We start from the raw sequence: 18,862 nt of genomic DNA, 5'->3' as shown, positions 1-18,862 counted from the left end.
ACTTGATTTGAATTATTATAACACTATTTGAATTGCAGCATACAAAAAGAAATACAGTTTCTCTGATCTTTGAATGCATCAGCACTGAAGAATTAAGGAAGCAGCTATAAAATATTTTATCACTAACTTCAACAGATACATGTCATAAACTAAATATGAGGGAGGCCATATTTGGTCAATGTGGTTTTTTGCCATCTGTCTTAAATGCAAACCATAACTAACCCGCAAAAATGGTTTCTCTGCACTGCATCAGTCAATTACCACTTAAAGCTCTCAGACATGATTACTGCAACTTAGTCAATTATTATTTTAACTCTCATTCCCCCACTTCAACCCCAAAACCAACAAATTACTAGTGAATGTTAAAGTGAATGTTTTCTTTTTCTGTTTTTAACATATTGTTATACTTTCAGATCTATTTAAAAGGTTTTAATATGTAAATCAGTCTAAGATTTGAAGGAAGTATGGATTTTAAATTCACATATGGCTGTAATGGTAGTCATGTTAACTACTGCATAACACAGCCCAAAAGCACTGAGCAAATTACAGCAAATATTCTGTAAGTTGAAGACCAATTATCTTCAAGTGATAGGGATACTGTCTCACTTCAAGGCAGGGTTTCTTACTAATCTTCCTTAGTGTACTGTATCCTTCAAGAGAGCTTTCCCTTCTAGACAGAGGAGTATATCTTTCCTTTGTATGACACACTAAGAAGTTCACAGGAATCAGCAGCTTCCTCCTCACAGAAGTACTAGGTGTGATCAAGTCATGTCTTAGACATCTCTCATAATACAGTGAGTGTCAAGTCTCACTGTCTGAAAGATCTCTTATCATTTTAAACTTCTTCCGATATCTCAGCACTTTCCAAAATATGAACAAAATTACTGATAAAACAATAATCCATGATTATTTCATCACTGACACATAAAGATGACTTTTTTTTCAGTCTTCTTTCAACTGATTTCAATTTCACCTAACTTACTGTACAATCGATGACCATCAGAAAAGGCCCACATTTTCCTTCTAACGATGTTCAGGTAAGCTTTTTGGCAAGACTGTAGTAAAATCTTATTTTCTATGTAAGCCAAAAAACAGCTTCACAACCAAACCAAATTAACAAGTTAATATAAGTAGGTCGATAAAAATTAATATCAAAGGCATTGAAGAAGAGATTCCAGCTTTGCAGCTGGCAAAAAATAAACTCAGTTTTACTAGCCACGTAATGACTGATGATGACTATTATAAGCTAGAAAGTCTAATATATCACCACTGTCATATGTCACCATGAAGGCAGACTGCTGAGTTAAAAAAGAAACAAGACAGTGCTAACAAGTTATCATACTGGAGCAAGTATATCATAAAGGAACTGAACTTTGGTTACATAGTCTTCAAGATAATTCCTCAGCAATTTCACTTTCTTTTCATTCATAAACTCTTCCTTGTTCTAAGCACCTTAATAACTCTCATAGAAACCAGCAACAGAATTGTCATCAGTAATTTTCTAATGCTGAAATATGATTGTAAATATACAGTCTCAAGAGAAACTAGGAAAATCATTTACAACCACCTCAAATGGCTGCAAATGCCTCTTCTGCTCAAGTACAAGACTTAAAAGCAAACATTACTGTTCTTTCAATAAAGACCTCAAAAATGGTACCACTTTTCAAGAAGAATTTAAGAGTCTGGGTTCCCCTTTCAATTCTCCAAGCCAAATACTCTATCGGCTCTGCTGCTGCTTGCTTATTCTCTCTGGGGCCTCTTGAATTTTAGTACGCAGTTGTTTAGGTGTAACGAAGACTCACTCTGCCAACAGAACTCACAGCCTGTGACTAGGAGACTTTTCTGGATAATTTAAATGCACTTCATATATAAACTTCCTTGTGTATATAAATTACACAAATGAGTTACGATACCCTAGCTTTAGAAAAATTAAAATGGAAACCTACTGCTGTACATTCTGATGAAGTCACTACTCCCTTTTTGTTAAGTATAACATGATGGCACTCAGCTAATAGTCTTTCACAGTTTTGGTGCCTTTTCCACTTCAATTACAATGTATAGCCATAAAAGCAAAAGCCAACAGGACACTTCTGCAGTGTACAGACACCTAAGTAAATTCCAACTGAAAAGTCTGAAACACATTGAGAACTACACATTCTATCTGCCCTTCAGATCACCTTTTCTTTTTACTTAGGTATTTCCTTATTCCTGTTTCAAATGCTAGTGCATATGCTCGGGATTTCACCCACAAAAAACACTGTTGGCATTTGCCCCAGATGAATACCTCTTGTCCTTTGAATAGTACTCCATGAAAAGTCAAGCAATAATTGAGATCTTAGTCCTCCCCGTGTCAGGACTGCATCAAGCAAGGGGTAACACCCTGCTCATAAGGGTGTATTTGTGCAGTACATTTATTGAAGTACAGCAATATCACAGAATATGCTGTGTTGGAAGGGACACACAAGGATCATGAAGTTCAGCTCAATGTTTATTAGCTTGTTGCTTGTTACCAAGACAGACAGCCTTGTATATAGGATCAAAAAGCAGGTTACTTCATCCTATGGCTAATATTTCATACCACTAGGCACAATGTTTATCTGTAACCAGGCAATTTAACTACTCAGTCCTACTACTATAAAGTATAAGTGCAAGGTGCACATCTGAAGTTGAGTCACTTACCTGAACTATTTTAACAGCATCCTGGAATATGCTGAGCAGAATACTCATTAATCATATTTGTGATCTGAGTATAAAGCCAAGGCAAGCAACCCACCAAAGATTATTTATGTACAGTATAAGTAAGAAAAAATTATTTACATGAACAGCCATCCAATATGCCACATAAGCCATCCAATATGACAAACACTGTAGAGCTTCAGTTTCAACTACATTTCAAATGGAGTGTAAATCAGTGATTACTGATCATATAATTGTAGAAAATTCCACAGATGTATCTAACTAAAAGTAAACCATGTCGTTTTGTATATTCTGATTAGTCACTGACTACATTACTTTTAGTCTGGATTTACTAAGACAGTGGTATTAAGTTCTTGTGCAGTAGTTTTTCTAGCAGTAAAATTATTTGGGACATAATGAAAAGGACTATATAAATAAAAAGAACACCCAAATAGCTACATTAAAATGTCAATGATCCTGCATTCTCAGAGCTTGAAAGCAATTAGGGTAACAGTTTCACTGTCACCCATATTCTTTTGCTAGTTTCTGTCATACAAAAGACAAAACAAAGAAGTGTAAGTCAAAAGCAGCATAAGATAAAATCCAAAAAACCCTTGTATTTAATAAATAATAACAAATAGCTAAAATAATTTTGAATTAAAAATTGAACAAAACTCACATACAGTTATTTTAAGGAAACTAGTAAGTGATGATACACTTCTTCCAGAATGAACTTTGATTTTACTGTCAACAGAACACTATAAATTTTTATTACCTCCGTGCTTACTTTGTGAAAATACTCTTGCCTTCAAAAGCCACACCAATTCAAAGCTCAAATGCCTTCAGTAATTAACTCCAAAGAGTAATTGAGCCTGGCATTGCTTACGAGCTACAGAAGTTACACAAAAACAAAAAATCAAAAATAAAAAAAAAAAACCAAAAAAACCCCAACCAACCAAACAAAAAAACCCAAAAAACCAAAACCAAACAACAACAAAAAAACACAAAAAACCAAAAAACAACCCCCCCCCTCAGCATTTTGATATTTATTTAATTTTAAATCATATAAGCATGCAATATACTAACACTAGTTTTATCCAAGTTCCTAAATATTACATCAATTTCGATTAAAAACCACAAGCAGTTAAACAACAAAGATTTCCTTTGTTAAAATGAAGCCAATACTACTCTGTGGTCACTGACCCTTCATTTCCTCACTAAGTAATTCCCCAGTGTTATCGGAAACCCATGGAAGTTGTTTGCAGCTGTACGCATTTCCCATTTCACTTCGGTCTCCAAATCAGACAGACAGACACACACACACTGCTTTAAAGGTTACTGTGTAGAGTGCGCAGGATACAGTTATCTTCTGAAATAGGCAATTTCTCAAAGCTTCTGCTGAATTCCCCAATTAATATCTTTATCTAAATGGACTACCTCCTACACCATAGAATTACTAATTTCCTCAAAGGTATGTCCATAACATTCTCATAATAATACCAAAGTGCTTCATATATAAATTAGTATGTCTTTACAACACTCCCAAGTAATTAGGTCACGCAATTATTTCCATTTTATACGTTCAAGACCTAAGTAAGGGAAAATTAACAACCCAAAATTAATTCTGGCATCCTCCTGTCCAGGTTGTGAATGAAAGGCTAGTTTTCAGAAGTCTGCATCTCTTTCATACCAAGTTTCATTAAAAGCGTAGAAAGCTATACTTTCGCAATCAGCATTCCTGCCAATCTGAGTCAAAATTGTTACATGGAGCAATATTAGGTACCTCCCTTCCTCATTTGCTATTGTTGTTTTAAATTTCTGAGGTAAGGCATGACTTCTCAAGAAAGTGTTTTTTGCTACCAGCCCAGATTCCCCGCCCAAGCCGAATCTGGTTGGTGCAACAAAGGTAACAGCAGTCCTGGGGAAGTGCAAAGAAGCATATCAAATGTGCAAAAGATCAGAAATTATTTCTAGCCTGAATATAAGTGCAAGGTAATACAAAGAGGATTCTATCCTCTTCCTCAGTAATACTAAGGAGAGCTGAAACTCCTTTCGCTATGCAAATACAGACTTTGCCATCCTAGAGTGCTTGCTTACAAAGCAGCGTAACTTTCTTTCAGGTACCTTAACTCAGCAATCTTTGAGAAATTCATCATCTAGAGCCTGTAACACTGAGCAGCAGCCATATTTAAAAAAGATGGCATAGCAAAACTATTTCATCCATATGGAAACTGACACAGTGCAAGGAAATCAGTGAGCTTTTTCTGTTTAGAGAGAGTTCAGTCTAATGTCTCTAGCTCTACAGCAATTAAGGAAGTTCTCCCTAGCTCTTCAATTTCTATGTTTTACATGTGACTTGCTGAGTTATTAATTTAAAAGTTAATACCTTTCTTCTAATTTCATGTGGATGTTTCCCATCCCACAACTTAAAAAGAAAAGCTATAAGAAAAATACAAATCAGAGAACAACGATAGGAAAAGAATTTGGTTCATAATGTCATTGTGGGGAACTGTAAGCACACATTTTAAACTGGGGAGCTAGTTTGCAAACCACCTTACAATTCTTTCTGGGTGCAACAAAAAGCTCATTTCATGCATGCCCTACCCTCCTGAGATAGAAAGAAATTACATGGTTTGATTGAAAGCTTTTAGTAAAATGAATACAATAACTCTTTTGAATAGGCACTAACAGATCCATTTCTAAATATATAATCTCTAAATCCAAATAGATTAGAAATTATAAAATCGTAATTTATCAACTCATAAATGTACACTTGTATACAATGGTATCATCAGCTATAATTTGTAGATGCCATAGTAATTACCTGTTCCACTTTCTCTAAGAAAGCAATCCTGCTATCAAGTGTCATCCATCCAATACTTCTCAAAAGCAAAAAGCAAATTAAGATATTGTAATATGAAAGGCACAAGGATGAGGGAAAATATTAATTTTTCTACTTAGCATGACTGTGTTCATGTAAATTAGAAACACTGAGTAGTTTATTCAAAACATTAAAATAATCAGTTGTATTTTGTAAATACAGCCATGGAGTTTACATCTATGATATATAAAACTTTTCAGTTCTACAAGTACCCAAATAGCTCACAAGCAAATAAACCGCACCTGCAAGAAACAGAAATACTATTAAACCACTATTACATGTACCATATGTATTACATGTGCTTATAAAAGCATTGCATATGTATTTTGAGCTCAAAGGCACAACTCCTACAACTTGTTTACTGCTATATAATTCTTTGCTGTACATCAGTGTTGCTAAACGTGCAAATCTTCTCTGTGCCTCAGTGCAATAGCTCTAGTGTTAAATCCTGAGATTAACCACAGAGTCCCACGACGTGTGTTCAGACCAGCTATCAAATCATGCAATTTCAATTCTTTCCATCTAAACTTATTAACATGAGTTGCACCTCTTCCACTTTGTCATCTACTTCTATATTTAAATACAAGATATGTTGCAAGAAGTTATATAATCATAATTTGCATATTTATCTACAGTTGTGTTCAGATTGAGCATGAAAGCTACAGAATTAAGTCTTTGTTCTCATTCTTTCTGGCAAATAATGATACCTATTTTTATTTTACCTGGACAGCTCATATGTACAGCAATTTCTTTTCATTATACAGAAACCACAAAGATAAATAAAATGTTTTTTCATTTGCTTTCATGAAAAGATTACAAAATGTCCTGCAATGTGCTGTGTTATACATCCTGTTCCAAGAAGTGACATAACATGCAAAGAAAAACTTAGCAGCGCTTCCTTAAGTTATTTTACAATCATTTGAAATATAAAAGATGTTTTTAAGTGTCAGTGAAGATTTACTGAAGGAGATACTTGGAAGCAGACTGCAGTAAGAAGCTCACAGCTACTACTTAAGCCAGTAGCATTTCTGAGAAACAGATCAGTCAGTCAATAGTTCTTGTCATGAAAAGAAATCTCTTTTTTTGTGAAAGATGAACTATATCTTACATCCTATCCATGTCAGTGAGTTTCTCAAAATTCAGGATAATTGCATTAAGACACAGACATCTTAGTCTGGAGTCCACAAAATTCTAGAAACACATTAGCTAAATCAGGAGAATAGAATGCAATGTTTCACTTGACACAGGTTACACGTAGGTTTCTATTTATAATCTGTATTACTACTGTGTGTGGGAATTCTAGCCATGGACCACAATACTACAGCATTACATTTTATAAAGAGAAAGGAAACAATGGATCCTTGACCAGGAGAAGGGATAATAACACATTACCACCTGAAACGTATTTTTAACACTCACAACATATTTTAAGAATCCCAGCACTAGCTTTTAGTTGACTTGAACTGAATTACAGTCCTCAACTCACCTTTGGGGATGCACAACAGCAGATACTTAACTCATACTGTCACTTTCAATGTGATAACAGGATATAGTTAAAAATACTTGATTCATATTCCAGCCGTATCTCCTCTGTGGTCTGAAGGGAAACCCAGGGCCCTGGGGAAGGTTTCTCTTCCTTGGACAAATACCTTACAGTGTGATAACATCACAAGGTACAACAAGGATAATATACACACACAAGGAAACAAGACAGGACCTGATCTCTCCAATTTTAGTCAAATGTACTCTTCAGCTGAGCCCTCTTTTAATTGATTGGGGAAGAAAAAAATGCACTGTATTATAACTAGAACAATAACCAGTGTATTTTAAAGATTTTTTTTCAACTCCTTAACAAGTCAATTTTATTGAAAACACTTTCACGTCAAATAAGATCTATTCCAATTAAATATATTCAATATCTAATAGAAGAGAGACTTGAGAACTTATGAACCTGATAACCTCAGTCAAAACTTGATCACTATGTTAGTGCCCACTGCAGACTAACAGTTTCAAACTGGCCATGTACAGGATAGGCAGTATGGCCCATTACAGCACATGAAATTCAGGGTCCTACTTCATGGGAAGACAATATATATGAGTTAGCTTCTTAATATCCATTGAATTATCTCAGTGCACTTCAGGAACAAGTTTCCCTTCCCTCCTCTGCCCACCTTTTCCCTTTCACTATGTTTAAGATGTCTGTCTAGAATCATGTCTATCTAGCATTTTGATTTTAACAGTAACAGACACCAGTGAAGGGTGGCATCAACGGCACACGACTGGTGAATACCTAAGCCTGGGCCTTTAACTATATTGAGGGGGAAAAAAAATAAATTTTCTCTGTCTGAATGTAAATCAGAGGAAGATTCTTTTATTCTCAGTGCTTGTGTTCTGAAATATAGTGATTTAATTATTTCCAGTTGCTGTTTTGCCTTTTTTTTTCTTTAACACCAAGCTGAGAAGGACTGTGGCTTGCATTGCTTGCTTCTACTTTATGTGCGCTACAATAAAGGCAGATAAGAAACTCGCTTGACAGAAAATCTTTCTGCCTTTTCTCTTAAGTGTTCCTTATCACTTCACCATCCAGTGTGTTGAGCTCTCTCTCTCAAGGTCCCTTTTTAACATAAATGAGATCACAGTAAGCTACAGGCATGGAAAACTGCAAACCCTGGCTGAAGACAAGTCACAATCTGCCAGTGCCCTAATTCTTCCACCCATTTAAAAGGAATAAAATATTTCTTTATGTCAAAACTTTAGCAAGGGAGGTACAGAAATATCATTTTTCAAAACACAGTTTGGAAAATGCCACCTGATGATACAGGGGGCAGAAGAAAATAACCTGCAGGAATATTTAAGGCAACAATAACCAAAAATAACTGGCCAATTATACAGTAATGATGAAATGAATGGAGGTAGAATTCATGTTCCTTTGCAGTTTGAATAGTGCAGTCACTCACTTGTTTCCACCCAACCTATAGGCAATTTTATTCCCATTTTATCAGTATTATAGTGAGACAACAAAAAATATCAAAGTGGCAGGCAAAAGTACTTTTGAAAATCAGAAAGGGCAAGGAAGTAGATAAGAAAGCAGACTTCTTTCCTTTTACATCATGTAAAATGAGAGAAAACAGAGAAAATATAGTAAACCAAATAGAAATAAAGCATACAAACACTTTCTGCATTCACTTTAGAAGACTGTGGTTGAATTTTTCTTTTTTTACTTGTCAGGCTCCCTCTTCTCTAAAACCAACAGTCTGTACATATAGTGTTTAGATGAAGGCTTTAACTATACTAAATATCTTGTGTTGCTATAGCTATTTCGTATGTCTCTCTTGGCAGTGTTTTCACAGATGCAGCATATGCTGACAAAGAAGTTATTGGCAGAAATAACCCAAATAACATACCTGTGTTGGCACTCAAAAGCTTTGCTGACACAGCAATTGCAATTGATAAAGCACACAAGTCTTTCATACCCTGAGCTGAAATAACCACAAAGCAAAATGAAGGCCATAGCCTTCTAAAATTTTTTTTCACTCCATTTTTGTTCCTTTAAATCCCCTGAAACTGCTTCCATGAATGGGAAAGAGCTAAATTAATAAAGCTTCTATTGCTCCCTAACTGCTGGGTTTGTAATAGATTAGTCACTCACTACACCTCTGCAAGACCCCTAATCTAAACTCTCTGAATTTTGAGAAAAAAAAATACGGTTGAGTGAATCAGAAACATCTCTCATAATTTTTACTGTGAAATAATACCTAGACACAACATATAAAAAGCTAAGCTAAGCTGAGCACAACTTGGCAAAAAAAAACCCCAAACCCCAAGCTCCTCTCTAGGCATAAACTGTGGGAAAACCATCCAGTGTTATATGCATTTTCTCCACATTCAGATGGAAGGGATGGTAGGCAAACCTTAAAATATTTTCAAAATCAGTCTCAAGACTGATTATTTTGCTTACCATCAGTCCTACACACCTTTCAGTATCTGCAATTAGGTTACTAAAAGGTTACCTAGTTCTTGCGTTTGTACTCTCCTGTTTAAATCTCAATTTTTTTTTCTGAAGCTCTCCAAATAACCAGTGAACTCAGACTCTTTCTTTTCATTGCATAAAAACCATACCTGAAAATAATCCTTCAGGTTATGTATTTCTAGCAGCAGCAATACTTAATTACAAAGAAAGTATCTAAGTATCTTCTGACTGTGGGACAAGTGAGTCTGCAGGTAATAAATGGCTTATTTTGTTTAGACTAACATGACACCAACACACCCCCTGCCCCCCCCCAAAAAAAAAAATTAAAAAGGCCTGACATAAAAAACTATGCATGAAACTTTGAAGACAACTAAACACAGCTTGGATGAAACTAAACTAAAATATGGGGGTTTTCTGTATACTTACTGCACCATACAAATGCACGGACGTTGACCAGTCTCGAGTGGAGCTACTCAGAAGTAAGCCTTCACAAAACATGCCTGATGTGGATGTCAAGTACTTTGAACCAAGTGCTTCACTCTCATACCCTTTTCTACATATTTGTATAACTTACTAATATTGACAGAGCCCAAGACACCAGCTTAACTCCAGCAACTGTGAAAGCATGTTTTCAATGTTAAACCAAAGATTTTGATTTCACCTGGTTTATGCATTTATGCAAATACATTAATTTATTATTACACAAAATAAAACACGTATTTTACTTACCTGTTTTGGAGTTTATTGAGAAGAATCCCTGTGGATTTCCACTTGTAATCTTGTAGGTTAATTTTTCACTTGAGCTTGAATCTGGGTCAAATGCCTCAATCTGAATGACAGATACATCTTTAGGTGAGTTTTCCATGACCTCTGGGTAATAAACTGGTTCTGTGGTCTGAGGAGCATTATCATTAACATCCCCAACTTCTATGTAGATTTCAATGAAAGATGATAAAGGCACAACGCCTTGGTCTGTTGCATAAACAGTAAGCCAGTAATGTGAAGTAGTCTCACGATCCAGGTGATCTGCAGTCTCAATAATACCTGTTTAATAGGAAGAAAGATAAATAGAAAATGCTCAATAATTATGCAAAAATGTGTAAAAATACAGTAAGCATCAATTTTAAATAAATTAATAAATCAAGATGAATACTAGTTCAAAATAACCAACACTGATTCTATGATGTGCGCTAACATACACACACACACAAACATATTGAGGTTAATTTGAAGCCACAAAAAATAAAATTACTGTAACAGTTCTCAGCAATTATGCATCACATACTTAAACAATGTATTACTTGATCTCTTTTCCAATATCTTTTGAAATACATCAGACCAGTTCGCACTATTCATAAAATTGGTTTTGCCTAAAAGATTAAATCATATACATATTTCACAAGCTTCTGGGACTTGAATGAGCCTCTTTACTCATTACAGTAAATTTTACACCATATTAAACTATCTGGTTTAGATGCCAAACTCTTGAGGTCTTTACTATTATTTGTATTAATGAGCAGCTACTTAAATGTGAAACATTTTTATCTCTGTGTTGAAATGGATTATTTGAACTTTCTTAATGTGCCGACTTATGTTCACACACACGTCACAGAAAAGTAAACAAAAGTTATACCAAAGCTAACTTTCGCTGCATTAGGACTTACCAGTGGTTGCCATTACTCTAGAAATTGAGGGCGGCAAAAATAGGGGCAAAAATCTGCTCAATCTTACAAACATAAAATGAATTACCAAATAAGGAACTACTACACAATTCACAAACTTAATAAAAAGCTGTCTGCAGTCCTATAGGAGATTGTCTAAGCCAGAACTGACTAAAGAATTTACAGAGCATGAAGAAATACAACTTTATTTTTATAAGGAGCTTACTCTACAGGTACAGCCATATTATGTATGCATATATCAAAAGGGTATGTGGTATGGTGCAACCCGTAAGATGGGGGATGAATACTAAACACAGTCATGGAGCCATGGCACAATAAAACTTCACACTTTCCTTTTCCTCATCCAGTCGCTCCTACAGAGTGTCTGATTTCAGATCTTTTCTAAACAGAACTTAAAATCAACCTGATGCACGTCAGGATAAGGAAGCGAGTAAGCCCTTGCAACCATTTCCGTGGAAACTTTGAAGGGCTTTGTCATGGCTCTTGCTATTTGTTATACACTCACTCTAGGACTAATGAGGACTAGAGCCAAGATGAGTCAAACTATCACCATGACAGCCAGTTTTGGACTCTGGATAAAGCCACGTAATATGAGTATGCATGATGTGGCACTTCTACTGAGCTCATTTACTTCACACAGATACATATATGTGTATATACTTACATATACACACCATCAGTAAAACAGGACCTCAACAAAACTGTGTCACTCTTCTCACAGGAGCTCTTCAGGAAAGGAGTTAACTCCATGTATTGTGTCCTTCACAGACTACAGTCACTTTTCAAAATACATTATACTGACTGAGCAAAATATTAAGGAATTACTTATTTATTAATTATTTTCTTTGCCTTGTGAGAAGCTGCACAAAGGTCTGATCATGGCAGTTTAAAATTTTAAGATGTCAATAAGATCACTTCAGAAGGGCTGGAGGGCATTAAAACTGCTGCTTCGACCTGCAAATTCCCATATATAGCATTTCAGGCAACATGGCATTTCAGAACTACCACCAGATGTCAGTGTGGAAATTGGTTTCATATAGTGTCAAAGGCTACAGAACTGGGATAAAAAGGAGGGGCACTGCAATTTCAAAATATACATGCATTACATGCAGTCTATAAAAGTTTTCCTGAAAGTAAACTACAGGCTTTATAATTTCCTTTTTTAATTTTTTGCAGAACAACATCATCAACAACTAAGTTCAGGTGTTAATTAATACTGATATTTTGCATTTCCAGTCTCTCTGCCTCAGTATTTGTATTTTGTTTGATGACAGTTTTAATATTAAAACAAAAAAGTAATACTATCCAGTGGATAGTATCACTGGATTTGTGCATTGATTACCTGAATAGTTTCTGCATAAATGCACTCTTAAAAATGGACACAGCCTTGAGCACTCAGTTACCCAGATTCTAAGTTGTAACTCACTGCACACTTTTTGCACGGCTCTACCTCAGCCAGGAGTCTTGCTTGAGAGAAAACAAATTAGTTACTCACTGTGGCCTCACTTTTAAATCTAAAGCTGGATGTAGCATATAAGCACTTAATTTTAAAACTCGGTAGACTCTAGGTATGCCTTGGAAAGTTCTGTAAATCCTTCATGTCCTACCAAAGAGAAGACTGGATTGTATTAATTCCCTTCCAGCAACGGCTCCAGCAATGCTGTTTTATTGCTTGTGATTCGTGCTGAAAAGAGCAACTGTTTTCATTTTACACATCCCACTTTCTAAACAGTAGCTGCATCAGAAGTGGCAGATGAATTTTAGCATAGCTTTGACTGATTCTAAAGAAAGATAAAAAGAGACTCCTGTAGAAATGAAGCACACTTCCTTGCAATCTGATCACCTAGAATCTAAAAATTCTATCTCCCTAGTTATCAAAGCTCTCCTCAAGTAAAGGATGACTGAACCTATTTTGCTTTTGTAGTGTTTCAGTTCTCAAATGCCCATTCCCTTAAGTCACGTCCATCACAAGAGATGAAGAGGAAAAAAGTATCATGCACAAAAAATAGTACAGTCAAAATCTCAAAAAGAAATGCGTGGAAAACTTTTAGTATGATACAGTGCACATGCGCAACTTTGTCTTTTGGTTAATTTTTATTTTCAAATAAGGTCTGCATATATAATGTTACTTCTGCATATTTTACACAGACTTTGCAGAGTGTTCGATAAAAGGTTTAGAATCTTTCTGATGATCTGACCACTGGATGCATCATGTAACACAGATTCCACAATAGGACAGCTCTGGCTTTCAGAATGTCCTGACTTCCTACAGGGGCTCGCACACTCTAAGCATGCATCAGTCAAAGCAACAGGGAATTTCACTGTTTTTCCATTTTTTCTCACATTTCTCACTCAACCGATCCTGAATTTTAGGGTGAACATTTTTTCTTTATGTGGCCTTTATAATTCCAATCTAAAATAGAAAGCATCCAGGAAAACAATTCTATCATCAGTCCGCTATGCAAAACTGTCTAACACTAATCAACAGGTTAATTCCTGAATTAATTTTTTTTTGTTTGTTTGCTTGTTTTAAAGGCACAAAGGACACACTAGATGCAGTAAACAGGTATGAATATCCAAGTTGGGCAACTTGTATTTGTGGATGTCCTACCCCTGGAAGTGTTCAAGGCCAGCTTAGATAGGTCTTTAAACAACCCGGTCTAGTGAAAGGTGTCTCCGCCCATGGGCACAGAGTTGGAACTAGATGAACTTTAAGGTTCTTTCCAACTTATACTATTCTACAGCTCTCTCTACGAGAGACAGACATCGGAAGTAAGTGGATTACTTTGACAATGCAAAAAATGAAGACTCAAAAAATAACATTCCTACACCGTAAAAGCTATGCAAAACGGAACAGGAAGATAGGGAACAAAAATTTCCCTTCAGCCTTCACATATTGAGGACTATGGAAGAGAGGCCACCCCACTTAGCTCTCCTCATCGCTTAAAGCTGCAGGCAATAGCAAGGGAAGGGATGACTGGTCTATTAGTGTGACTCAGCTTTCTTCCTGATGTTTGAACCCAGCAATAAAATGGAACAGCACACATCTAGGGGTAGGGGCGGGCTCATACAATCAAAACGTGAATTTCTTCTGGTTCTACATCAGTTCTTATGTCACAAAATACAATCAAAACTAAACACACGTAAGTATATGAAGTACTTCAGTCCCCTCAACAATCTAATCTTACATCAGTAATTACAAAACACCATCCTATTGTCATTGCCCTAGTTGAAATTGCTCCTGCTTCTGCAAATTTAACGCTGTATCTTTCCTGATTTCACCTATGAGAACACTAATAGCTTCATTTTTAATTTCTATGCAACAATAATGAATAAAATTGCATGAAAACATCATGCAATGGCCTACTACACCTTCTGAGGAATACAAGCTCAAAAAATTTGACTGATTACTTTTTTTACCAATGATAACAATCATTCTCCTACCAAATCACAGTCTAGAACCAGTCTTTTAAGTACCATTGGTCCTTGTCTCAGTTTTCTGCTTAAGCAAAAGTTGACCACAGTAGCCTATTTCACATATTAGGGCAGCATAAGACTGTACGCTGCCTGGAAACCAGCACTCAGCACTTGTGGAGTTTACAAATTCCCTGGTTTCTAGTTCCAGTGGTTCTCAAGGTAACAGAGAAAAAAACTGATCAGAACTCCTGTAACAAACAGAAATAACAAAACAATCTATTAAGAGTTAATTTGTTTTAATCTCGCAAACACCTAGATTCATTAAGCATCAGTAAGATGTTGATCATATCATCAGTTTCAACAGCGTGTTTTTGCTCCTAGAAAGACTTTTTCCTTTAAGTGGTGCATGGCACATTTATAGAATACACCTTAAGTGCCTCTATTTTATCTTCAATGCTGTAAAAGCTCCATCTTAGCTCTCACTCTTCTCCCATTCATAGAATGTCTTTAATCAGCAGATTTCCCAGCCATCCTCTATGCTCAGGCAGTTGGCTAATTTTGACTTTTACAAGCCATTTGCTCTTTATGTAGCAAGACAAATTGAGAAATCTACTAATGAATCTTTTGCATGTATGGTAATCCCGAAGACTTGCAAACATTGTTATTCAAAACACAAGGTGAAGTGAGGATTTAGAAAGCATTTTTCACTTGACTGGCTGTACAATCTTGAAGCCTTTCAGGTGGTCAGGATAAAAAGAGATTCAAATTCAGTCACTAACCACCGGGGGGAGCACGAAAGAGCTCTGATGAAACGTTTCTCAGTCATATGCAAGAGGACATGGGAACTGATTTTACAATATTCATATGACTGAAATTTTAGACTAGATATTGTTGCCACTCGATGCAATAGGACTTTTCTATCAATTTCATTCAAGGAAGGCAAAAGTCCTAAGTGACTACTGTAGAATGGAATTTAGACAGAATTTAATGTGGAGGAACAGGATGGTTTATGAATACAGCAACTGAGAAAAAAGTCAAAACAGTAACCCCACTCTCACAGGAACCAGCGCTTCCCCATTTATATCCCACAACAGAGATCACTACAACCAAAGTCACGCTTAAAAATAAGCATAAAATATACCTCAAATCTGATACTCTTACATATGCCAATTTTATCTAATTAACAAATGCTCAAACTATAATACTCCCAATTCCCAGGGATGATCCTCCTTAAGTGTGCTTATCCATAAGAACTCTAATTAACAATATTAATTATTTCAGAATGGGAATCAAAACCTGCAATCATTTCTCAGTAAAGCATGAAAATGCAGTTTAGCAGAATTTGCCCTGAGAATGGCATTTGAAACGAAGAAATCCCTGGCCTGGAACATGATGCTTGAAATCTGATTACAAACTCAATCTAACTTCTAGTAAGTTGGGTAAATCAAAAAGCTTCTTCAGCTGCTTTAAAAGGCATTTGGGGGGCTAGGGGGAAAGCATTATTTTATGAATTGCATGAATAAAAGTTTTGATCAAAAATGACCTTCAACTAACAACCAATTCAAATCAAAGTTCTAAAAGCCAGTGGATTTAGCCTGTTACAAACACGGAGACATGCTGTCCTCATTGGCACTAGACTGCCAGCACATCAACCCAGACTGCAACTGTCCTGAATTCTAAACAAACAGCAAGTCACTGCAGGGTAAACTATCACTAAGACATGCAAACTCTTTCAAATTAGAGATAAAATTCCTCAGCACACACTGCAGTTTGTCTCTGCTATCTCAAGATAGGCAACATATATATTTTCCTGAAGTTATTATGTGAACAAGGGTCCCAGGCCCCAGAAATTTACTGGCTAGTTTTTCTGGGAAAATTTCTGCTCTACATCTTGTGAAACTTTGCTTAAGTTGTTGCTAAAACAAAGAGTCACATCAGCTTCATCTGTTAGTGGTTTGGCTACCTTCCTACGTAAAGTCTTATTTAATATAATACTATCATTCTTTGGCTTCTAATGTTATACAATTCAGAACAGACAGTTTTCAGGTTGTTACTAAAATCTCCACAATTGCACAGCCAGAATACGCCAGAAAAACAAAGACATTTTATAAAGCTGGTACTCGCAACTTTTGATTTTCTGCACAGCTCATTTTATTTAAAATAGAAACTGTTACTTTGTTAACAACAGCACAGTTCTTCAAACATACCCAGATCAAACACAGATGAACACAAATTACTTCCTATTCATCTCTTCTTACATGCTCTATTTTTCCTAGATTATTTTCTTACAATATTACCTATCATGATATGATCAGCATTTTCCTGAGCTGTATAAATACAGAGGCTATACCAGAGATGTCAGGATGAAAAACAAACAAACTCCCCCCCCCCAAACAAAAACAGCCCCCCCTGCTCAAAACCCCACACCCACACAAAACCAGGAAAGAGCATCTGGCACTGGAAAAGATGCAGGGCTTGCCTGCTTCTCAGCAGACCCCAAAAGCCTTGAAGAGGAACACATCCCCAGTCTTTTATCCTCCTTTTCCCCTTGAGTAACTTCGAGAGGCACAGTCAAATCAGGACAGTTGGCAAGTGCTCCTGTGTGTTACACACAGGGGTTCTTTCCTTGTTTATTTTTCCCCGCCACTCTATGATTCCTGTCAGAAATGCTAAAAAGAAGGAAGGTGACTTGGGAAAAAAGTGCACTTTATTAATAGTTATGGTATTTACCCATACAAGACAAAACAGACTACAGGAGACTAGAGTGCACTATTTACAAGTACTACACCCATCTGTAACATTAATTGTGGCCAGTGTCATAGCTCAGATTCTTTCCACTTTTACAGCAATTTAAAAAAAAAAAACAAACTTTTATCTGTGCTTCTGGTAACTTCTCAACTTCTGATAACTTCTGGTCATAACTACAATCTGACACTGGGAAATGCCTTGAAGCGGCAGTCACAACCCTACATACCATAGTGTTTTACAATTTGAAGGTTTTGAAACATGTAACCTATTGAACTCTGAAGAAAAAAGTTATTCTTTCCCTGAGGCTACTGTGCTACTGTAACTCAGTCCTCTACCAAGTACCAGTGTGTAAGACACAACTAAACCTTAAGCCTACCATGGTTCTAAAAAAGCATCCAATTCTTATGTCAACAAAATTTTACAGTATTTGATCACTCAAGTGTAATACGTAACACTTAGTAAAACCAAAAGAAAGCACAATATCACAACAGCCTTAATTTTACACAAACCAACCACCCCTAAGCACTGAAAATTTTACGTATGCCCTGCCACAGAGACAACAAACACTTTAGTACATAAAGTATCAGCTGAAAAGACCAAAATCTCCATCCTGGTAACTGCATGAAACAACGGAGTTACCTTCAATTCCTTCTAAAGAAGGAATGGAATCAAATTCCTCTTGCAAAAGTGAAATGTCAGCTCATCCACTCTATAAATGCAGCAGAATGCCAAGAGAGGAACTGCACTCTAACTCTCAAAATATTGAAGACTTGTGGCAGGCAGTGTGAACTTTTCAAAAGTATATACAATCTCTTCTTTTAAGAAAAGTATTATTTTTGACAAATAAGCTGAGCTGGAAAAATTCCTTACTTTTTTTGCATGTGCACTTTGAACAGGAAGCTTTATGTGATTACGCATCTACGGAACAAAGTGCAATAGCCACACAGAGAAATATGATTTGCTCTTCAGCTCCATAGCAATTTCAAGCTTATCACTGACAATGCAAGCTACTCATATCAGACTTCTTGCATGCGAAGATTCACACAGACTAAACCGTACTGGTTCAGAATATAAATAATCCTTGCTTGCAGCCCTGAAGGAGAGGAAAAAGTTTTAGCAACTGTTGCTTGCCTTTGAATCACACATGAGCAAGAGATGTTCACTGCTTTTCACTCGCCTCTTCTCCAGAAGCATTAATTAGGCAAAGACAGAAAGACTGTAACCTGGCAACAAACCATCGATACTGTTTTCCATACCTTAACGTGAGATGACTTGTCTGCAAACACATCTGAAGAATATGAATGTGCAAAACTAATGGTTCAGTCTAGTTTGAAATAGTTTATTTTTTCCTTTTTAACTACTCAGAATTTCTTCTGTTTTGCCTAAGCTGAAATGCAAATTAACACATTCTGATTGACTGTTTAAATAATTTGGCGCTCTACCTTTTACATTCATTGTATTTAACTGCATTTTAATGGGGGGGGGGGG

General features: G+C 36.1%; 1 protein-coding gene across 1 annotated transcript in view; it reads right to left on the bottom strand.

Moving 5' to 3' along the window:
* The window catches only part of FAT1 (FAT atypical cadherin 1), a 101,219-nt gene that overhangs the window by 54,769 nt on the left and 27,588 nt on the right, over positions 1–18,862 (bottom strand). Inside the window, 1 exon segment of the mRNA XM_058420825.1 lies at positions 10,257–10,571. Coding sequence (XP_058276808.1) covers positions 10,257–10,571 — 315 coding nt within the window.

This window comes from Hirundo rustica, chromosome 5, assembly GCF_015227805.2.
Source record: "Hirundo rustica isolate bHirRus1 chromosome 5, bHirRus1.pri.v3, whole genome shotgun sequence".
Lineage (NCBI taxonomy): Eukaryota > Metazoa > Chordata > Aves > Passeriformes > Hirundinidae > Hirundo > Hirundo rustica.
This window is presented reverse-complemented; position numbering and strand designations above follow the sequence as displayed.